At 39.3% G+C, this 24,407-nt stretch overlaps 1 protein-coding gene across 12 annotated transcripts in view; it reads left to right on the top strand.

The window, feature by feature from the left end:
- atp2b2 (ATPase plasma membrane Ca2+ transporting 2) overlaps positions 1-13,281 on the top strand; it is a 90,407-nt gene extending 77,126 nt beyond the window's left edge. For 5 of the 12 annotated variants that reach the window (XM_034868905.1, XM_034868904.1, XM_034868901.1 and 2 more), the window contains 9 exons: positions 1,208-1,387; positions 1,510-1,597; positions 1,777-1,883; positions 3,006-3,197; positions 3,452-3,665; positions 3,778-3,989; positions 4,150-4,257; positions 4,423-4,605; positions 9,447-9,755. In XM_034868905.1, coding sequence (XP_034724796.1) covers positions 1,208-1,387; positions 1,510-1,597; positions 1,777-1,883; positions 3,006-3,197; positions 3,452-3,665; positions 3,778-3,989; positions 4,150-4,257; positions 4,423-4,605; positions 9,447-9,755 — 1,593 coding nt within the window. Of the gene's footprint in view, positions 1-1,207; positions 1,388-1,509; positions 1,598-1,776; positions 1,884-3,005; positions 3,198-3,451; positions 3,666-3,777; positions 3,990-4,149; positions 4,258-4,422; positions 4,606-5,872; positions 6,063-6,401; positions 6,455-9,446 lie in introns of all 12 variants that reach the window. The other 7 variants (XM_034868902.1, XM_034868908.1, XM_034868906.1 and 4 more) reach the window with 6 other exon arrangements.
- Positions 13,282-24,407: the final 11,126 nt, after the last annotated feature.

Raw genomic sequence — 24,407 nt, 5'->3', positions numbered from 1 at the left:
GGGACAAAGCCGGGACAAAAACCCAGGGAAGGCCAAACAGGAAAAATACCCCAACAAAAACCCCAAACCATAACAAGTTAGTCTTGTTTTTAAGCTATATTTGATGAGCCATACATTGTAATTATAAGATGTGGAATTAAAAGTAGGATGAAATTATATGTTACTGTTTGTTTAACCTCCAGCTCATTAAAGACATGCCCGCCTCCATTGTATAGATTTATTTTATACCCGCTCCATTCAAATCAGTTAAATCCTTTGTGGTTTCCACTCTCGAGCAGCTTGATTTGACAGTTTAATACCAATATATTTACGCATTGCGGTGGTGGATTCATTTGGTCTCTCATATTATGTTTATGTTCTATTTTGCAAATGTGTGTGTGTTTGTTTGTTTGTTTGTTTGTTTGTTGGTGTGTGTGTGTGTGTGTGTGTGTGTGTGTGTGTGTGTCAATCAGATCCCCGGCCTGCAATATGTGAAAATGGATGTGAGATGGTACATCTGTATGTGTTTGTTTGTGTGTGGGTTTGGAGAGCGGTGGTCACCCACATTGACTTTTGTCAGGAAGAAGATGTGATTCTGAATTAATACTCTGTTTTTGCTAGCTGTATAACACAAATTTATCTCCATACAGTAACATTTCCCATTATTCTACCAGACTAATTTCTTGAGGGAAAAGAGCTCAGATAGAATGCATTGTTACATATTTTGTTAGTAAAAAAAGGGACAAAGGTAGCAGAATATGGTTTTGAAAAATTAAAAGTTTAATGGAGTTGGATATTGGACTGACATTCATCAGGGGGCCAGAAACGCAACTACAAAGATGTGGCAGTAACTCCGTCCGTAGGGATTTGGGTTGGCAACTGGGGGGTCACTGGTTCAAGTCCCAGTGACCCCCCAGTACACAGAGTGTACAAAGTACACAGTGTGGCTTGGTAGCTGGAGAGATGCCAGTTCACCTCCTGAGGACTGCCATGTTCTTTTCATTAAGGCACCGTAGTGCTCAGGGCACTGGCACTGGCCGCCAACTCACTCTGACATCTCCCCATTTGTGCATGAATAGGTTGTGAGCATGTGTGTGTGAATTTCAGGCCTGTTTGTAGTGATTTCTAACAAAAACAGAGTCTAAATTGTAATTTCCCCACTGGGGATCAAGAAACAGCTTGACATAAAATGTTATGCTATGAAATGTGTTGATGTATCACTCTTTAGGTGCCCGATGCTATATTGAAGTGCCAGCGTGCAGGCATCACAGTGCGCATGGTGACAGGAGACAACATAAACACAGCCAGGGCCATAGCCATTAAGTGTGGTATCATCCACCCCGGAGAGGACTTCCTCTGCATCGATGGCAAAGAGTTCAACCGGAGGATCCGCAACGAGAAAGGGGAGGTACGGTAACTACTGTCAGTGAGCCAGAGAATAAGAGAGGCTGAGCTCAGGAAAAAGAAAAATACCTCTCTAAACCTAACTCACAACCACCTGTCCTTTCTTTTCTCTCTGTGCGTGCCTAGGTGGAGCAGGAGCGCATGGACAAGGTTTGGCCTAAACTCCGAGTTCTGGCCAGATCTTCCCCAACCGATAAACACACACTCGTCAAAGGTGAACTGATTTCACTATTTCATAGTCAGTCATTACTGCTGATCAAAATTAAACACATTTTTAACATTGTTTTTCTAAATATAATTTCAGAGTTTTGAATAGGCAGTAAACAAATCAAATTATTGGGTCAAGATAATTGTACGTACACAAGATCACATTGGGGAATTGTTGTTTTTCAGGCATCATTGACAGTACTATAGCAGACCAGAGGCAGGTTGTGGCTGTGACAGGCGATGGTACCAATGACGGACCTGCACTTAAGAAAGCTGATGTTGGCTTTGCCATGGTGAGCAAACCCTATTTTTTTATTGTCTTTATTGCATTCTTTGGTTTCTATGGAGATTGATCTCAGTGAACATCTGCAGATTTCTTTTTCCCCTCTGCAGTATTAGGGTTTCTTCTGAGGCGCTCTGCCTCTGGCTGTGTATATTAGGAGCTCCCTCTAGTGGATTTGTGAGCTACCTAATTTCTCTTTTTTCTCTTTGTATAATATTTTTCCATTTCTTCATGTGGGAAGGGGGGTCAAACAAAGATACTAGAACAGGGATTTTCAACAGGGGGTCTGGGACCCCTATGGGGTCCTCAGAGTCAATTCAGTAATACAATAAAATTATTTTTTTATAAGTTTTTCCAAAAAGTTGAACCCAACATATTATTAGCTAATATAAATCCCCACTGCTTACTGGCCTATAGGTAAGGTAGTCACTAAGCTAGCCAGCCACAGATACAGTTCATCCTAAGCATTCACTGTGCCACATGTATGTTTAACATTAAAACATGATTCATAAAATAATGCCAACAATTGAAAAAAAGGTATTATATGTATAAAGGCTTCAGGTCTCCCTACTTGTTATTGTAGGATCAGTCCAATATGCAACTTAATTTAATACAATATATGTATTAGAGGTCCCTGCTCCATCTCTCTTTCAATTAAGGGGTCCTTGGCTTAAATAAACGTTGAAGACGCTTGTACTAGAATGAATAGCCGTGTATGCAGAGAGGGGCCCCTTGAGGATGCATTTGTACAGGGTCCAGAATTTTGTGCTACGCCCCTGCTAACCCCCCCCCACACTTTACACTCTCGGCCCGATTTGGCGGTGCGGTTTGTGTGATCCCATCACAAGATGGTCTCTAGTTTCTTCCACTTATGTTTGTCTGCGTATTCATCTTCTGTTTTGGGAGGAAATCACCTCAGTTTGATATTTTAACCCCGCTAAAACATTTGTACATGGTTAATTGAATTGAACATGCTCTGAAACAGTCTTAGAGCCAATTACTGGGGCTTAGAGTGTTTCTAGGTGATTTAGACAGATTTCTTTCAATTTTATGTGTTTTTTTGAGGAAGAGTGCAGTATGATGCAAAATATGTTAGTTTCTTATTGACTGGACCTTTTCTGCACTCCTCCAGGGTATTGCTGGTACAGATGTGGCCAAGGAGGCATCAGATATCATTCTGACTGATGACAACTTCAGCAGCATTGTTAAAGCAGTAATGTGGGGCCGGAACGTCTACGACAGCATCTCCAAGTTTCTTCAGTTCCAGCTTACTGTCAATGTTGTGGCTGTCATAGTGGCTTTCACTGGCGCCTGCATCACACAGGTCAGAGACGTGTGTGGGCATGTGATTGGGTTATATTATAATGAATGTAGTGTATTCTGTAATTCAAAAGCTATTGTGTGCTTCATTAAATATCTAGAGAAATAAGCAAAACAATATATGTAAAGAAATACTGTACCTGTGTTTTCAAAATTGAATCAGTCACAGTAGCCATAGTACTGATTATTAGTTTCTTTCACCCCAGGTTATGTGAAAGTTATTGGTTCTTAATTGCAATTTCCTTTGTGTTTTCGCAGGACTCTCCCCTGAAGGCCGTGCAGATGTTGTGGGTAAACCTCATTATGGATACGTTTGCATCTCTTGCCCTGGCGACAGAGCCTCCCACAGAGTCTCTGCTAATGAGGAAACCATACGGTCGCAACAAGCCTCTCATCTCCAGCACCATGACAAAGAATATCCTGGGACATGGAGTCTTTCAGCTCATCATCATCTTCACACTTCTCTTTGTTGGTACGCACCTTAATTGTGCTCTGCGGTACATCACGGGTTCTGCACTTCAATGATGTGACATAAAATGGATCCAAAATGAATAAAATGATCCCAATTGTTTCCCCCTTTGTAGGTGAGAAGATCTTTGACATTGACAGCGGCCGTGATGCTCCTCTCAATTCTCCTCCATCTGAGCACTACACCATTATCTTCAACACCTTCGTCATGATGCAGCTCTTCAACGAGATAAATGCCCGTAAAATCCATGGAGAGAGGAACGTTTTTGACGGAATCTTCAGGAACCCCATCTTCTGCAGTATAGTTTTTGGCACCTTTGCTATGCAGGTATGCAGATGCTAGTTTAAGCAGATACCATTTTTATTTTAGTTGGATGTTATTATAAATTAGATACGGCATGTCAAACTGAACAATTGAATTTTTTGAAATTGAAAATAATATCTTATTTCTCTATATATTATCATGGCGTATGCTTTGCTTTGTTTAGATTGTGATTGTGCAGTTTGGAGGGAAGCCATTCAGCTGTCAACCTCTGAACCTGGAAAAGTGGATGTGGTGTGTTTTTCTCGGGCTGGGAGAGCTTGTCTGGGGACAGGTAACATGCCAACTCACCTGTTTCTGTCTTCCCGCTGTGCTTGTTTTCTTGCTTTTTATTTTAGTTTACCTTATTTCCCTCTTCTTCTGTGTATCTCTGCTGTACTATATGCTTGTCGACCTTTCTTTTGACCGAGTGCTCTGTCTTCTCTTCTCTATGGGTTAGGTGATAGCTACCATACCCAATAGCAGGTTGCGTTTCCTGCGGAGGGCAGGCCAGTTAACTCGGAAAGATGAGTTACCAGAGGAGGACGCAAATGAAGACAATGAGGAGATTGACCATGCAGAGAGGGAGCTGAGGAGAGGACAGATCCTCTGGTTTAGAGGACTCAACCGCATTCAGACTCAGGTGAGGACACAAGTTCCATCCCAAGCTGTGATTTGTTGTTGAATTTCACAGAAAGATTTTGCTGAATTGATTCTGCCTGAAAGAGAGAATATATGTATATTTGATTTAAAAGGCTTCCTCTTGTCACTTGTATAATTTCTTAATTATAACATTTTAAGGTTTTGTGTAGTCAGTTAAGCAGCAGTAAACACCAACAAGGATACATTTCACCTGTGATGTTTTCTGACTTGGCTTTTTGTTTTACTTGCATTCGTCTGTCATATAATCCGTTTTTCAGTAGGAAGTCTCAACCCCTCAGGCTTTACCTCAGATTCTACCTTTAAGAAGAAGGGCTAGACTATGTTATATGTTCTTCATGTTAGTCAGTAACAGCCTTAAAGTTTTTTTTATCTCAAGATATATTTAGGTACATGAAGATGCAGCTTTCTCTCACTTGACTGAGGTGACCACCTGTGTGGACCTGTGGAAGATCGACGGTCAAACCTCGGGGGTTAAATCCAACTGGAGATAGTCACTGAATTGTTCTCACTGTGACCAACTCTACAAACCGTTATCACTGTGATATTCAAGGCATTGCTTATGTGTTGGATTTGATTTTATCTCAGTGATGTGTCACTAATGGTCCAGGGTGATGCCATCCCATGACATGATACTGTGGACCAGCAGATAGTTTTGTTTCCATTTGTTTAGGTTTTTTGAGATCTTTGTCTCTGGGGTTTATGTTACTGGGCAACCAAATACAAAGGAGTTGAATGGAATTTTAGTCTGTGGTGCTGACAACATTGAATAATTACATTTGAAATATTCACCAGCATAAAGCTCTTTTTAGAAAAAATTGCCCCATCTGGATTGCCATAATCTGGATAAGGACCTTCCTCAGTACAAAGTCGTTCCAATAGAATCTGTTCACAGTGAGGTCTGTGGATTATTTATAGAATGGAATGGGATATTGTTTCTGTAAAGATACTTTGCTCTATCTTTTTTAAACAAAATTGAAAATTCATTCACTTCTATTGGATTTGGGTGTGTGTGTGTGTTTGTGTGGGGGGGGGCGTCTTGAGACGAGGTAAGAGAGATGTTTTTTGTCATTTGGGCAAACTAACCCTTTGAGGGAAATTCACCATTTTGTTGAGGGGATACTACACCTTGACCATCATTTCATGACTGAGACCATCAAAGTCACCCAGCCAGTCAACCTGTGTTGCCATTTGGTCTCTGTCACTCTGAGCAGCCATTTGTCCTCTCCTGTCCTGCTCTCCTCCCACAGATTGATGTAGTGAACACCTTCAAGAGTGGCACCTCCTTTCAGGGGGCGGGGGCTCTGAGACGCCAATCATCCACCACCAGCCAGACCCAGGATGTAACCAATGTTTCTAGTCCTAGTCACGTGTCCTTGTCCAATGCCCTTTCCTCTCCTACAAGCACTACTGCTGCTACTGCTCCTTCCACTACTGGCCGTGAGTCAGAACTCTGTCAGTCTGTTTCTCTGCCTTTTTTGCTTCAGGGGTGCCATCGTGTCATGAACAAAAAGTTATGTTTCTTGTACATCGTCTGGCTTGTTATTCTTACAACAAATTTCCGTGACAGTCTCCATTTTGGGGTTGGCATCTCTGAAGAGTTGTCTTTTCTCTTTTTTTCTTTTTTTCTTTCTTGCTTTCTTGCTTTCTGCTTTTTTCATTTCTTCTCTTTCTTCTGTCTTTTTGCTGTTCATTCTGGATTTCAAATTCATCTTGATAATTCCTCCCATGCTTGGGTGTACTGTCGTCTCATCGGTGAATGTGTGTTTGTTTCCTCAGAGTGCTAGAAGCGCAGGACTAAGGGTGATACCCACGGCGTGACATTTCAGGTTGTGAGTTTGTCTCCCTCTGCTCATCCAGCATCCCATCCTTCAATTTTTCCATTTTTTATGTCTTGACGGACATTAATGTGAACTAATTCCAATCAACTCACCAAGGGACTGGGTAAACATTCAAGTATAAGTTGCAATATTGTCTTATTTCACATGTGAGTTTGCTACTAATGAGATTAATTACACTGAATTGAACTGAAGCAAATTTTGACCTTCTATTTCATGTATTCTCCAGCTGACATGTCATCTGCAATACCATGAAACCATAAAGGAAGATACAGTTTGTGTGCCAGCCTTAAAGAAACTGCAAAAGCCACTTTAAAAATGTTCATTTAAATGGGGATCCCAAGTTTTGCAACCCAATTTTGTATAATCTACCCGCAAGGGGGTACTTTCAGTATTGTAGACTATATATGCTTAAAGCTACATTGTGTAAGAATGTCTCGCATCTAGCGGTAAAATTATACATGGCAACCAACCGAATATTACTTTGTAGCCCCTCCCATTCCGAGCCATTTTAACTCTTACGGTGGCTGTGTCATCTTCTCCCCATCCTGGGCATTCGTCATGCTGCCACTGAGTGTAAAAGTTCAAAACGCGGAGGTATGTCCCTCTTTGGCTAACGTATTTTAAAGATGGAGGCGCAACATGGCAGAATCAAGGGGGTAAGCCTCTCCTCTCTAAGCGTAGCTCCTATGGCGTCGTTTTAATGCTACAAACCCATCACCCGCCATTACATCCCATTGACTGCAATCAACTCAAAAAGTTACACAATGGAGCTTTAATGCTTCTGTCCACCTTCGTCTTCTCCTTCTTCCCCTCTCTTTTACACACGCGTTGTCTCTAATGTTTATCTACCTGATGAAAATCAGATGTAAAACAGATACGATCAGATGTGGACAGGAATGGAGAGTCCCCATAAAGCAGTAGTGCACCAATAATTAATCCAGTCTTGTTGCTTCATACTGTCGGTGTAGTTGACTGTCATGTTGCTATAGTTACGGACATAGATGCTATGCAGCACCAGCGACGTAAATTCAACCCCCCACCATTTTCTGACACCCCATCAGTGTTCCTTGTCAGACATCCTGTCACATGCACTCATCCAGACAGGCTTCTCTCACTATTTGTTTTATCTGTTTTGTCTCCCTATACCCTACTCTGCCACAGTGCTACAATCTTTACAGTATATACAGTACAGTAATCCCATACATTAGAAAACCGAATATCTTTGAGGCTGTTAATAAAAAACTATAGTAATGTTTTTTGGGGATATTTTGTAATCATTACATATTTTGGGCAGACTATGGATTCAAAATATTCTAGAAAAAAGTCATTTTTCAACCGAAAACACACCACATTCACTGGTGCAAGGTGTGAGGATTTACTGTTTTTCTCTGATTTCAATGTCAATATTAATTGAGTTGGATAGTTGGAAATCACCTTTTACATTGTGGAAACTGTGATGAGCATTCTTCACTATCTTCAGGCGTTTTATAGACTAAATACGGAGACTGAAAATGAAAGTAAGGCCTAGAAAATATATGTTAAAACTTAGATTACGGCATTGGTGGTCCATGAAAACTATTGTTTCATTCACAATATAAAGATTAGAGGATTAGCATTTTTCACTGACGTCTAAATATTTGTGAAAATCGGGGAAATAATGCTACTTGGTTTTATGGCTTCACCAAACAGAAATCTTGAGATTGAATTTATACAAAAGGATTATTTCTGATGTCCACTGCAACATTACCAATACAACCACGATGACAACATACCCCTTTTGTATACACCCCAGTTTGCTGAAATGAGCAAATGTCCTGTATAAAAGTATTAAATAACTTAATCTTTTAAGCTATCAATTAGCGTGTAGAGCCTAAATATCTGCAACTGTTGATATTGGACATGCACATAGGGTTTAATTTAAACAACACTTGCCTATTGAAGGAACTGACATACAAATACTATCCTCACTAGAGGATCACATAGTGGTTTGGGGCCTATACTTGAGTGTTTACTTAGATGTGCATGGAGTTGAAAGCTGTCAGACCTCTGACAGAGTAAACTTTTTATTTTCATCATTCTCTTCCATATGTTTTGTGTTAGCAGTCTTTGTGCTGTTGTCTACTTCTTCATTGTCCTGTTGTCTTGTTGCATGTAGTTTGTGTTTACCTCTTGTGTACTTCCTGTGTTCATGATATCTTAACCGGCTCTGTTCGCTCTAAATGCCACGGTTTTTAGTTTTTTTTTTATGTGTGTTGTTCTGAGTGAGTTTTACACAGCAATGCTAGTGTTGAACCAACTTCCTCTCTCTGTTGCCCTGTTTGGGACCATGCTTTACACACCCTGTGCTATATTTGTGTATGTTGTGTGTCCCATTTAGAGTATGTGTCTGTGATATTGTCCCAGACAGTGCTCTGGTACCTCCAGAAGTTTTTAAACCACCTGATTTGGATCTCTCAGATCTAACCTCCTTCCTTCTTACTGACTTCGTCCACCAGATTTCTTCAACCTTGCATGTGATATTCTCCTTTAATTTTTTCTGTAAGCATTTCATTTATTAACGTGGCTTGTTTCTAGGTATACAGCACATTGGACTAAAGCGTATACTTACAACGAGCGTTTGTGTTGCTTTGGTATTTGTTTTCCTTGAAATGTATGATTTTGTTTCATTTTCATGATTGTGTTCCTCACGGCTTTTCTTAGTGCACGCAACAATTGAGTGACTCGTGAACTGTAGTCATCTTGTGAAAGCAGAACACAGACTGCAGTTGCTTTTCCTCTTGTTGCTCCTTCATCTTCTCCTCTTGCACCTTTTTATCCTCAATTGAGAGGTTCCCTCTTTCCCCTCTGTCCCTTCTCTCCTCCACTTTCCTCTTTTTTCCAATCCCGAGGGTTCCTCCCACCCTCCCATTTTGACCCTGGTGTCATCTCTCATCCTTATTCTTCTCTGTCCTCCCTTTTTTGTTTTTATTTTTTTATACAACAGATCCGTGTTGTGAATGCATTCCGTAGCTCCCTCTATGAAGGCCTGGAGAAACCGGACCCCCGATCATCCATCCACAACTTCATGACACACCCCGAGTTTAGGATAGAAGACTCCACGCCCAACATTCCCCTCATTGACGACACAGACGATGATTCTGCTCGGAGGAGGAAGTACTCGAGCCAGCCTTCATCCCCCAACAAGAATAACAACGCCATCGACAGTGGCATCAATCTCACCATCGACACCAGTAGATCAGCCGCCTCCTCCAGCCCTGCCAGCCCTCTTCACAGCTTGGAGACCAGCCTCTAACCCTGATCCTAACCTGAGCTCTAACCTGTATGTCGTTTTCTTGCAGTCTGGAGGGACCTTCCCTAATTCCTCCGGACATTTAACTGCAACCTTACACCTTGTCAAACCCCAACATTTCAACCAGTCCAGCTGAATCCTCAACTTCACCCCCCCCCCAACACCCCTACCTCTAACCCCACCCCCCACAAACCACATTTACTTACCTACACAGGACACAACATTTCCCCGCTTAACCTTGAGCTGTTTAGGCTCTACTCTCCTCTTGAAATGGAGAAAGTCTAAAGTAATATGGCAAGGTGAAAAGAAAAACAAACTCATCATACGATCAAAAACGCGCAAAACAAAGCCACAAAACCTACACAGCCATCCTGCTTTTGTGGTTCTATGTGGCAGCAGTGGTGGTGGGTTAGACTATATTCGTGTGAGCATGTACTGTGTAAGAGTGCCACTGACTGCACATATGTACTGTCTGAACGGCGTCTTTAGTGGCACCGGGAGGAGGACGAGGAGGAGGGAGACACTGCTGAGGAGTGAAAATCACAAAACAGGACAGACTCTAAACTCCCCCTGCACTTCCTCTCCTTAACAACAAAATTGTCAATACTGATAATAGTTTAAATTAAATTATAAAAACATTGTTATTATTATGATTCTCATTATTATTATTGTTATTATTATTGTTGCTCCTGCATGAATGTACATTACCCAAGTTTTATTTAAAAGGCTTTTAATTTTGTTTCGTTCTGATGGGCTAGGTCTTCTGACTACTATTTTAAAGACGGCTTCTCTGAATTCCTGGCCTGCAAAGTTCCCTCTTCTGTGTGGCATGAACATGTACCCGACTGTAAAAATTTATTTCATCCATAACAGAATTGTGTAATGAGGTGGTAGGGCTCAACTTGCACAGTAGTTTTGCACCTGTCGGAAAAGAGGAACGCAAAATAATAATGATGATGATAGCATTTATGGGATATATTCTATAAATAGAAATACATATAAATATATTTAGAGAGAGTTTATCTTTGTTTGTTGGCATGTTGCCTTGTTCCTGCTTCAATGGCTCAAAATACTTTGACTTATTTATGTCTTAAAGAGAATGTAATTTGTTTACAACCTCGTAGAGATAAACTTCCTGGTTTCTAGAAGGAGAGAGGCTAAGTTGAAGCTCAGAAGGACAAGAGCTGGGTTGGTGAGTTATTACTGAAAAACCATGTGCTGGATTTTGCCTGCTATCTTTTCAAATATTGTAGATATTTAGAGGATTAACCAACAAAAAGAAACCAAAATATAATGGGATATGTAGTAAATGTGGAATCTTAGTATTACTCTATATGATTGTTGGGATCAAGTAGGAGTGGCTTGACTTTTCTAAACAGAGGCCTCCTTGTTGTGACAGAGGGGGAATATTTAATTTTTTTTCTTCCACTTCTCTCTTTTTTATTGTGTTCCGTTATGTTTTTTCTGTGCTTCAGCACTGGCCTGGGGTCAGGGCTCGAGTCAAAGGCTGATATCAGGACCTTTACAGTGAACTGTCTTCTAGATCTGCTTGTTCAAAGGACTTGATGATTTAAAAACATGTGTGACCATCAAAAAAGAATGCATCTGAGTCATATTAGAAATCTGTTATATTTGGCTTATCTGTGCTGCATGGAAATCAGACTTTTGTTTTTGTTCAAATGTTTCAATATATTGTATGGTTTATTTTTTAAATTTCATTTCTATTTATTTTTGGTTTAAAGGATTTCCGTTTCCTCTGGCAGAGTGACACACGCAGCCCCGCAAAGCTGTTGGCATTTTTAACATCTAAAAAAAAAAAAAAGGAAAACCGACAAAAAAAAAAGACAAATTACAACAAACATGGAATGTTGCTTTGACTCTTTTTCTATGTATAAAAAATAAGATCCTTTTCTGCACTATCTGGTTATGAATGAAAATTTCTGTGGTGTAATTCTAGATGTGCTTTGTGTGTTTTAACCAAGCTTGTCTTCCTGCCGTCACAGAATATACAGTAACCTAGCATCTCAACTGTACTCACTAGTTGTAACTTTATTGTGCTTTGACCAATCAGACATTACCAGAGAAAAGTTACAGACTGCAGGCACATTTACCCAGTCTTATTGCACTCAGAAGGACAAGGCCACTTAACTAGCCTGTACTATTGTTATTTCTATTACTAACTGAAGTCATTGGCAAGCATGACGTGAGGGGCTTATTATACAACTTTAAAAAATTTACGATTTTTCTACTTTACACAATACACTCCTCCTATACACTACTACTACGTATATACAATGACTTATCCAAGCAGCTCTTTTTTCTTTTTTCTATCCTCCTCTGTCATTTCCCAGTCGATCTGTCCATCTGGAGAGGGTGCATAATATTACCAGTCAGCTCAGGCGTGTTGAAAAAGTAACATGAATCATTTCATTTGAATAAAATCTTATTTAAGTTGGGAAAATACTGTCTGGATAATGATATTCTGCTTAGAAGCTGTTGATTTATTTAGTTTCCTTTCAATGTTTTAACTTGACAATTTATTTGTTTATTTGTCTGTAAGAAATTAAAAACAATAAACAAAAAAACAGTATTTTAAATAAAAAAAGACTTACTGTAAGCCAACATTTTCCAAACACTTTTACATCCAGGAGGACATTCAGCTTTAAGAGGATGCAACGACAACAAGTTTGGAAATAATCTTTGTAAATACAGCAATGAGTCTCCTGAGGTCAGAAACTCCATGCGGACTGGTGTGAAAACAGGAACTCTTCCTGACTACGTCTACCATCATGCACCACAACGAGTCATACTGCAGATACAGCTGTTTGGCTGTATGTAATCAATCAATCGCTGCTCCTGTCAGAAACACTTCAAAATATCATGATTACATCCAAATGACACATGTTGTAACAACCAATAACTATGTTAATGATGAACCAACGATAATGATGATTATGATGATATCAATGATACTTCTTGCAATATACTCTCACCTGCCTCGATGTACTGTATTTAGCCGCATGCAGTTTGTGGAACAAAGAAAAAGAGAAATGCCAACAGATAAGTTTTTGGCATACTTAGCCATTTATGGGTAAGTGATTTAAATGTTCATCTTGTTTTTATGATATTTTTTTTTATCTATACAATAATTGTAAATAGAGAACTTATTGTCTTTGTTCATTTAATACTATGCAAAAAGTCATGCTTTTCTGATTGATACCCACCCTTAATCCTAGAGTGTGTTGCTGGAATGTTTGTAGTCTCAAAAGTCAGTAAAAACAATCTGATGTAAATTATTTTCTAGCTTGAGGAAAAAAGTTAAATGATGATGGAAATTATTATTATTATTATGATACCATGACGAGGATAATAATAATGGTGATGACAGTGGTGGTGGTGATGATGATGATGATAATAATAATGATGATGATGATGATGAACTGTGACTCTTGCTGCTTGACTGTCCCATTTACCACACTCCTGACAGGAGCGCAAGTGAAAAACAATAAAAAATGAAAAATGAAAATCACTTAATAAATCCCAGAGCAGCATGACCCAGCATGGTGTGTCCTGGCCCCGTGTGACATGTCCTGTTCTGATTCGTTATGCTTCATCTTTCAGTGTACACTTTGATTGTTTTCCATTTTCATTGGTTTGTTTCAAAAGGTTCACTTATATCAAATGTTTTTCGGTGGGATTGTCGAAAAATGCTCTTGATGTGAGACAATCAGTGGCTCCCAACCTTTTTTTGCCTTTCAAATGAGGCAATATTGGGGCTTTCCACATTGTTGAATATCATTTCCATCTTTCTCCCCCCTGTTCTTGTCTGTCTGTACTTCTTCTCTCCAATAGGCAAAAAATGTGTTTTTCTAGCAAAGTGTGAATTTGAGATTGTTAGACTAGAACCCTGATGACGTACCACTATCCATTATTTTATTAGGAATCAATAAATAGATAGAGGACTAAAGGTCTGCAACCACGAGAACGGTTCAATGAGGCTGTACTTGATCTTAATGCAATGACGATGCAAACATGCTGATATTCATCAGCAGGTATACTGTTTACCATGTTCACTGTCTTAGTTTAGCGTTTTAGCATGCTAACATTTGCTTATTAGCCCTAAACAAAAAGTACAGCTGAGGCTGATGGGACTGTTCTTAGATTTTCAGCTATTTGGTTATATCCCAAAGTTTTGGACTGACCTAAAGAGGGCGCTAGGTGAAAAGTCATTAAAATCAGTAGGATTCGTTCTCTAATGACTGAATGTCTTAACTTTTCATGGCAATCCATGCTGTAGTTGAAGTTAGACCAAAGTTGTGGACTGACTGATTGCTATCCCAAGAATCACACATGGCAAAAAAAAAAGCTTATTAGAAAAATATTACGTATGTAGCAAACAACTAGGCTCTTTTAATATGTTATATGATACTGTTATCATGCTGCGCATCTCACTGTAGTAGTTACACGCTATACTTGTCATACGCTACAAGCCAAGCTTCTACGATTTTCAAGAGCTGTCTTCGGTTTAAATACATGAACATGACACATTTCTTCACATGACAGAAAATTGCTAATGCCCGCAGCCTGTTAAAGTCAATTTGCACAGGAGTGATCCCTTTCGGTTTTAATGGGGAGGAGGTGATGGTGTCTGAAGAACATCACAGCATTGACTAAATCTTCTTTCCACTTCATTTAAAATAGGACTATGCCTGCCAGTATCAGTCTTTTTTAGACTCCGAGGTTGAGAAGTGTGTGACAAGCCCAATATGTTTGCCCATGAAAGAGAGAGATGGATGGCAACCATGTACCAACCCAAACTCCTGATTACTTGATATCTTAGGGATAGATTGGGGTTGTTGTATAATAGAAAGGTCATATAAGTTTTTTTTTTTATCTAAATGTTTTTGTCCGCTGGAGGGCAGTATTACACTAGGGATATACTCAGGGATGTTCAAGACAAGAGTGGGAAGACATAACATATAGCGTCACTGTGATCATGCTTAGCCCTTAGGTGTTTGTCTGAGGTTGTTATGAGGACATTTGACAAATTTGAAACTGAAAATGAAGAGCTTAATGAGAAATATATCTTGAATTTTTTACTTTGTTGTAGTCTGAAACAGCAGTTAAATGTAGTAATGGTCACGTTCAATGCCTTACATACAATTTTAAATTATTAGACCTGTATTAACTGATTTATTTGGTCATTTGGAAGCTATAAACACAACATTAACATATGACCACCCTCTAAAGTTGATATGGTCAACATGTTAGACATAGACCTAGAGCAACATTAGCATTTATTTGAAGTAAATAAATGGATACATGTCAATTCCAATACTCTTCCTGAGGCTCCGTAAATGTTACACTACGTTCACCAGCTCGTTGTTTCCTGTCTGTCTGCTGTTGTGAGTTCATCAGAGTTTTGCTATGGTCACAGTGCTGAGGGCATCCAATTTCATGGTTTTGTTTCTATAGGCGAAGCCTTCTAAATTACACATCCTTTGATCCATTGTAAATGTATAAATACTGAGTGGAACAGCTTTAAATAATAATTCAGATGTACAAATTCTGTTTCCAGTGTTACTCTAACCAATAAAAAATATCTGACTAAATAATAATAGCTTTGCCACAAGAAAAAAAGCTTTACAATCGGTGGATATATTTTCATTGTTGACCTTAGGGAACAGTATTAGATTGATTTGAGATGTTTTTACCATAACGTTAAGGTGCTGCTGTCTACAGCAGGCCTATGATGTGTTTATTTTTCTTCATTTATAAGGACAACACAAATGAATCAACATTTCTGTGAATGTGCCAGTGTTAGGCAGCTGGCTAATTTTCAACTGCAGTATAAAGCAGAAAGTGATTGAAAAACGTTACTCTAAAGATTAGCAAGAATAAAAGTTTCTATCTTCTATCCAAAGACAGCATTTTATTCTGATGTTTTTTTTTTTTTAGTTTAAGCTAACGTTAGTGGCTCTGTCTTGCTTTTTAATGCAATAGTGAAATGTAATATGTCATATTTTGAAAATCCAAACAATAAAAGCGTCTAATCTGTTTCTGGCTTGTCCAACTAAGTAAGCTAATGTTGCCTCCCTAACCTGGTGGTCAGGATGGCAGCCAGTAGTTAGTCCTGCCTTTGATGAAGAATAAAAGAGACACACATGTTGCTGGTGTTAACCATTTACAGTATAAGAAATTGAAAATGTGACGCCGTTGTTTCCAACGGAGACCATTGAAGCCTATTAGAAACGCTTTTCCGGTGATGACTCAGCGTCCCTGAGCAGCCTCCAACTGAGCTTGAAGACGGAGATGTGACTGAGTAACCTGTCTGAAAGTTGTAAGTCTTCTTGTAGCTGTTCCAAGAGATATTTCAATCATTCCCAATCTTGCAAAGACGGAGAGGCACAGGCTAATTATTGCTAACTAAAATGCTAGTTAACATTAGTGATTGAACCTGCACAGCTAATGTAAGTCAAAACTGCCTGCAAGCTTATCCTGCACTGTTCGGTAATTCCTCTACTATGCAACCGTTTGTCGCGTGGTTATGACACAATCGTTAGCCTATTTTTTACTAAAACAGCTGCTACAGAGCCATAACGTGAGATACAAGGTAACGGAGCCTTTTATGCATTGTTGTGTTTCTAGAAATAAATAATAGACAACGAGTCTTTCAATGCTTCAGATGTAATGTTATTCGCTGTCAAAGTGGCGCCAAAATAAATAGCAGTCAATGTAATGCTAACGGCGGGTTATGGCTTGATAGCATCAAAATGGCTCCCTAGGAGGTACGCCTTTGTTTCTATTCTCTATCACCCGAGCACAATGCACCACCTAGTGGTCGGAATGTCCATTAGTATTGTTAGAAGTCATTGAAAATGAATGAAGAATAACAAAAAAATAATAATGGGTGTTGTTTTTCTCTTGTTTTAATTTTGTGACTTGCTGAATCAACGCTGTTTTGTTATTTGGTCGGATGATGCTGATGTTTTTAATTACAATAACATGAATGTAAGCCATAAAGTACATATTTAAGGCAATTTAAGGATTGTAGTTAAAAATTGAGTCAACTGGAAAAAATAAAAAGTCAATCAATTTTGACCAAGCTCATGGAGCTAACGTTAGCTCAATCAGCTAGTTAGTGATAGAGAATTCATTTTTATAAAGTCTTTTATTGCTTATTTCTTTGTAGTAATTTCTTATTAGTATAACGTTCATTTCTTATTAGTATAACTTTCATTGCTTATTAGTATAACTTTCATGCTTATAATATGCACATTTAACAAACTGTTTTTCTAACAAACTACGTTTCTCTAGTTGCTGCTGTTTCTCAAAGAAGTCGTAAATGTCTCGCTGCAATATAATCCAGATAACAGAATGTCTCCAATCCGAGGTCAGTCAGAGTACACGTCGCCCAGCGGCCTGCACTTTGCCCTGGTTTTCCTAGCGTAGGCATAACACAAAGCATCCTTGTATCAACAATTGTGCTTCTTGATGTGTGTTTTTCAACAATGAGACAGAGCAACAGAGAAATAGTTGAAGTTCCCGGGAGCAGCGCTGCAGATAGGTTGCTCTCACTTTCTTCCCTCTTGCAATTGTCTATTAACTGCTCATTTGCCGCCTGAGTCTCGTTTACTTGCTTGACCGTGTTTATTTAATGAGGTAAAGTGTCCTGAACCTGACAGTTAGCTACAGCTAATAAAATTGGCAAGCAACAGTTGTTATATCAGCCAACAGTTGCCGAAATGAAACGAAGCGTTTTCTACTTATGTCTGAAATCAATAAATTAGGATTTTTGCAACTTGAATCAAAACCAAATTTAGAGGTGGTTTCTACAATTTGTCTCAGTCCAGTTCGAAGTGTCTTTTGCGGCACTTGTGTAGCCAATGGTTAATAAAAGAAAACCAAGGAGGCAAGATGCCTTCATATATTTCCACATTGTGGACACACTCTTTGTGGGTCTACCTTTCACAAAAAAAGCCAAACTTAAATTAACTCTGAGCATTTAGTTAAACAGGTAACTCAACAAAACGCAGACCGATACTCACAACTCAAAAAACGACAACTACAAATCCAGAGTGGCGGAAGTGCTGCGAACTTTCCCAACACTGGACTGGAACTGCTATTACTGCAACAGTCTTTATAAAACTTGTCAGTGAATTAATTCAAAATAAAAAGGAAATGGGGGACAGCTAATTGTTGTATTTTTAAAAGAATCCAGAGAATTCAGAGCATTAACTCTGTGTTATCTTTAGCATTACCCTGCTAGTGTGTGTAATAGCATCAGCATGCATGGCTATGCCTGCTGAGATGGCACAGCCTGTGAATATAGAGTGGGCTCCCACAGCTCGGAAGATTAGCGCCCAAGTGCATTCAACTCCATGTGCAAGGGCCGATTTCCAGGAAGAATAGCCCTTATTGGGCCCCAAGTTGAATCCTGCTGCTTTCCTTTGGCCCAATAGAAGGCTGCAGTAACTGACAGTCCTTTACAATCAGCCAACACTGGTGGAGATTGTGGGGCTCCCATTCTTCTTTTTCACTATTTTTCTCCAAAAGGATTGATTTTAAAATTACTCTTTCTCTGCCCAGTGTGTGTGTGTGTGTGTATGGGTTGGTACATTTGTGTGCATTGGTCCGTATATGTTGGTTTGTTTGTGCGTTTGCATGAAAACCTTATACACACACTCTTTTTCTCTGTCTCTCTCTCTCACACCAACACACACACACACAGACACGGACACGTGCACATGAACGTGAATGGCAGTCTTGGCAATTGTCTTAATGGGATAAGGGGAGACTATGGTTCCTGTTGGGGGGGATGGGACTGTGGGAAAACACACGGTGCATTCATGGCACTAACAGCTATGTTGTCGGTAGATTCAAAGCAAAGGTGATATTTGGTGACTTGTTATCTACCAAATACACCTCAAGGCTGTAATTACTATACTGGCACTTTAGCCAAAACAAGATATGACACACCTTTGGGCAGGAGTGAAACTTTTTGGGAAAACAAAACCCAACAGTAATCATAAAAGGTAATATCTAATATGCTCAATATTGGAGTGCATTCATAGTTTTAAACTATTAGAATTGTTTGTTGGTATTGGTTATTTCACACAAAACTAATGGTCATTTGAGGAGAATGAAAGAAGTGAGTGACAGTGTAAATAATTGAAGTAATGGTTGATGGAGATGTTGCAATGAAGAGATTTGACCAGTAGAGGTCCTCTGTGACATAATATTTATAAAGTCCTTCATGCTTACAAGCCTGCTATAGTCTTTCCAAACCTCTTTGGCTTGTGACCCATTTAAATATATTTGCTTGCAAACTCTTGCCACATGCTGTACTGTAGCTGCTCTGCACATAGATTGTAAGCATTTCTATTTTTCCCTTCCAGAGTAATTCATACGGTACGTGATTACCGTCCCACCTCTAAACCCTACAGGTATAATAGTCCTGATTCCCCCGCTGATTGTGTTGATACTGGGATGTCAGCCAGAGATAAGTGAAATGACAAATTCAGAGGAAGACGTGGGGGTGTCGTATAGCTCAGACATATCATCTTGAGGTTAGGATAAGCTGAGGAGGGGGAGATCGATGAATGACAGAAAGAGAGAGAAAGAGAGGGAGAGAGAGCCCGCCAACAGTGAAATCCACAATGTGTCTTTATACCATGGTCCAGTGCACTCCAGGATGTACTAATAGCTTGTGCATCAAAAGACTCTGGCAGGTGAGGATGGAGACAGATAGAGCTAAGAATGGCTGAATGTATAATTGCACATCAAGTTTAATAATATCCGTCTATCATGAGAAATTTGCAAGGTGAAGGGTTTGAATGAAAGCATTACCTTGCCAGCCAGTGAACTGTGTGACAGAAAATGACAGTAATCTATATTGACACTTTTGTTTGCATTTGGAATTTCTGTTGTGAAATGACTTGGCTAAACCTCAACGTCCTTTGCTAAATGTTGTAGGGGTTACCAAAGAACTCCATCCATTCTGCTTCTCTCAGCTCCCTTTGTTGACCCCACCCATCATTCTGTATTCCTTAGGATGTGCTGTTGTAATGATGTGACTCTACTCCCACATCCGCTTCTGACAATCACAATGCACAGCCAAAAGAGGTCATTGTCAGGTAAAAGTTTTATTTAACTTAAAGGAGGAGGTCTATTCAGGCAGACGTGAACATATGTGGGATCCGCAGTTCTTTTAACTTTGAACATGTGCGGCAGTATGATTAGTTTTTTAGTTTGCCTTTTTTTTACCCCATCTGCCCCATTCAGAAGTAAGGTCTCGTCAGTGTGAACATTAAGTTTTTAGAGAGTCAAACAGTTTGTCAACAAAACCAACAGAACAATCTGGTGAAGATGACTGCTTGACTCAGCCAAACTAAACGAGCAAATGAAGAGCTCCCTCTGCAGCAGCACTTAGTACACTTACTGCTCACACAGCAGCATTTATTCATCACTTAAAGGCTTTGTCCAGTGTCAAGTACTCAGTGATGTGAGGTAAGCCTTATTATTGTTTTAAATACACTGCTATAAAACTGCATTATCATTATATGAGAATATGCCAAAAATCTTCACAGAAGATCCATTTCACATCAGAAACTGTTTTTATATGAATATTTATCAAATAAAACCTAATAATATTTTTTGTAATAGCATAATGACCTGTAATAAAAATATTGTTGTGTAATATAACGTGTAGAGGAGAGATTCAACTTGTAATGTACCGTGTTTGTCTGTGTTGCTGCTTTGCATGCTGGTACCAAAGCACTAGTCTCTTATAGTATTAATATTCAGCATACCAATATGAGCCTTCTCAGCTCTATTGGCATGTGCATGGACGGGAGTGCTGGCAGGTCTCACTCACTACTGGGTGGCCTGGTTGGTAGCTACTCAACGCTCCCCTCTTGCCAAGTAGAGAAACCTATTGGACTCAATAAGGTGAGGTCAGAGAGTGTGTGTGTGTGTGTGTACTGGCGTGTGTGTCTGTAAATATGCATGTCCATGTGTATGTTCGTGACTCAAGCTCAATTGTCACACCCTCATACTACTATCTGATACTGTCGCACTATTTTTGTCAATGTAAAAACTACCTTTTGTTGGACACCAGACTAATTGTCGCATGGGGATAAAAGAAACGCCGAATTCAAGTGGACTGAATGGATGCTGTGGATTGGCTGCAGCTTGTGTGTTGAACCTGAGTTTGAGCTCTGTCGGCTGGGCTCTTTGTCTTGCATTTCCCCTAGATTCTTTTTTCCTTACTTTTCTTTGCAGTTTCTTTTTGTTGTTTGTGAAAATTGTGCATCAATGCAGTCTGAGGCTTTGACAGTGAAGTGACCCATGTTTGAATGTTCTGGGGTTGTTCTGTTGAATTGCTCAAACAAATTGCTGTTGATATCAAGTAGTGGGGTGGTATCTCTATTGAGCAGCAGGTTTATACACCCAGGGAAGCATTAGCATTGCACAGCTCTGGCGGAAGTTAAAACTTTGTCTTTTGTCAGTTAATATGGCTTCTTCCTTTGAATGGGCTCAGTGCCAAAGGTGTCAAACATATCAGAGGATTGACTTCCATTCAAAAATAGAGAATTAAGATACAATGAAGCTCAACAAAAGTTCCCTCAAGAAGACTACCTACTTGGTTACTCTCTTTTTATATTTGTGTTTTCCTTTTTAACTTCTAACGCAAGTTTAAAATCTGTTCCCTTGTACTCACAGTGGCTGAAACAAAGTCTCTAATCGGATTGTTTACAGGTTCCACTTATTATTTATTCACCATTCTCTATTTCAGAGTTGTTCATATTGTAATTTAATACTCAATACTATTTATTCCAGCCTCCTTTGCACTCTGCTCCATAATTAAAATAATAACAACTATCGTAATTACAATTTACTTCTGCATAATTTGCACTCTTCATTGCGCTTTTGTCTCAACTTGTCTATATTGTTCTTGTTTGTAGTCTGTATATATTGTTTGTTTTGTTGTTTGTTCTGTTAAGTGCATTGTGAGTAATACGATCCAAAGCAAAATTCCTCGTATGTGTCCTCATACCTGGCAAATAAAGCAGTGCTTATTAGAGGAAAGCTAGATGAGTACCTGTTCTGGGCAGTAACAGGTGTCCAAGTTCATTTTAAACTATCCACCTGTCACATCCATTACCTGCTCTCAGTTTATGTTTTGTTTGTTTTACTGACTTCCTGTTTTATTTTGTTAATCCCTGTCTGTTTCTTTTTCAGGTCACTTGCCTCCCTGTCTTTGTCTGCCCTTCCCGCCTGTGGGATTACCCTCCCTTCCCTAATGTGGGTCACCTGTATGTAATCGTCTTCCCTTGTCCCAGAGTATATATACTCACCTTGTGTCATTTGTTCTCGGCCAGATTGTTGTGGTACCTTGTGGTACCAGCATTTTTCCTAGTGTTTGTTTCCTAATGTTTTGGTAGATCTCTAACTCGTATTTTTGACAACATCTTCTTCCTGATGATTTTGTACCTTTGCCTGGATTGTTCTCTGGACAATAAAGCTTCATTATCCTTTTATTCCTTGCTCTGAGTTGTGCTTTTGGGGCCATAGGCCAAAAGAACTGTATTTGTGCATTTTCTGGTTTAAGTCCCACACAAAAACTGTTCTTGTCTGCTTTTTCATTCGCTGCTAATGTGAAATAATGAGCACTGAAAAACTGTTCAGAAACCAACAATTAAAAAGTATATCGCACTGCTAAGGTTGTTGAGTGAAAAAAATAACTTTTCTCTGTAAAGAGTAAATGCATGAATTTATTTAATGCACTTTTCACTCTTGAGTTTTAAACTATGTACATATTTGCTATAGAGAGATTCAGCATTAACAAAACATCAAAAAACACTGTAGCATCATGTGCGATAAACAGCTTTATCCATTCTCCTTCATTTCTTTTATTCTGCTTGTCTTCTCTCTGTCTGTCAGCTTCATTTTACCACTTATCATTTTGTATCCTTCTACTTATGCCTATAACATACAACATTCTTTCAGTTCGCCTAGCTAATCTCTTAGCTTACTTTACACTTGCAACACCTTGTTAAAGATTGATGATAGGTATCCTAGCAACAAGTATTTTTTCCAGTGTCCTAACTGGACCACAAAGTGGTTCTGTTCCTCCCAACTACTACAACTAATGGAACAAAAAGTTGGTTCCTTAGGAGTGACTTTGAAACATCTTGCTTGTTCTGGAGTCAGTAGGCAAGAAGGATAAAGGTTGAAGAGATTGACCTGTAGCCATCTTTTCAACAGGCCATCTAATGCTAAAGTGGAAGGTTATCTATTCCTAACACAAGTTTTCTGGAGGCAATCTCTCTCACATCACAGTCCTCAACTCACTCTTAGACCTTCCTAAAGTGTCAGAGTGTAGTCTGTCACTACGTTAGATGGGGTCAAATGTATTTGTGTGTACTTATATTACCACACTCTTTTTACTGCAGCAACAGGCAGCCCTTTGCTTGAGGAAAAAATCTGCAAGAGCAAAGGAGCACGAAAACAGAAACATTAAATTATATACCTGCAAGAACTTATCAAGGTTTCATCCTCATTAGGCATTCCCCCTCTGATTATGTTGTACAGAGTAACATAAATAAAGGACTTGACTCTGACTAAAAAGCACTGTGAGTGTTTGCCAGCAGCTTTGGGTGGCCATACTTTTTATGCAGGGCACTTCCTTTAAGCTTCTAATGACAAGTGACCCTGGCGTAAAGGGACTCTTAGAGACTAGGTCAGGCTTTTAAAGTCAGGGGAGTTCCTTTTGCACCGAGTCTATCACGCATGGAAACCAGGCAATCAACTTGTGTATGAACAACCCCTAGAAACCCCTTTTTTAATGTCCATAAACAGCATGGGTTATTAAGACTTTATGACGGGCTGATCAGTCATCATTAACCAGTGACAACAACAATCCAATGTTTTCAAATGAGGAAATGCATTGATATTTTATGCTCGGGTGCAGAGTGACTTCTAGAGGAGAGGTTTTACAAAGACGGTGAGTTGGTATGCTCAGAGCAAAGCCCCAGGAGCAACTGCTTTGACAAAAGGAACCAGACATTCATTTATGAATCAAATGGGGTCACTGCACCTTTGAAGATTAAGACTTTCCACAAGTCTTCAACCAACAAACACCTCAGGTGAAAGAAATACATTTTTTTAAATGTTATTTCCGTGTTGTCGCATGTTCATACAGACAAGAAAGCCAGACTAATACTTCTACAGATACATTTAAAGGTTTTTGGCTCACCCGGGAACTTTTGCAGACTTCTTCCATATAATTGTTTTATCATAATGTTATTAAGTATACATTGAAGACTTTCTCTGGAAACCGATTATTTATTCAGTGAAATCAAGATTTAAATCTAAATTAACTAGTTAGTATTCCAACTTTCCAGCAAACCAAACTAGCTGCCTATTCATCTGCACACTCTGGTTTGTTTACACATGAGGCTCTTTGTTGAGTCAAAGTTGTAATAAAATGTTATTCATGTTATAAGCCATGTAAATATATTGTACACCAACCTAACTTCTTTCTAGTGTTTTGCCATCATGTCAACCTGCGCTCTCTGCGCCGTGGTAACGCTGGTGTGAAAGCTTGATTGGTTACCACATTGCTTTTATCCAACTAGAGGCGCTTGAGTG

The sequence above is a fragment of the Etheostoma cragini genome, chromosome 4 (genome assembly GCF_013103735.1).
Source record: "Etheostoma cragini isolate CJK2018 chromosome 4, CSU_Ecrag_1.0, whole genome shotgun sequence".
Classification (NCBI taxonomy): Eukaryota; Metazoa; Chordata; class Actinopteri; order Perciformes; family Percidae; genus Etheostoma; species Etheostoma cragini.
The sequence above is the reverse complement of the archived record's forward strand: the minus strand, read 5'-3'. Positions and strand labels throughout refer to the sequence as shown.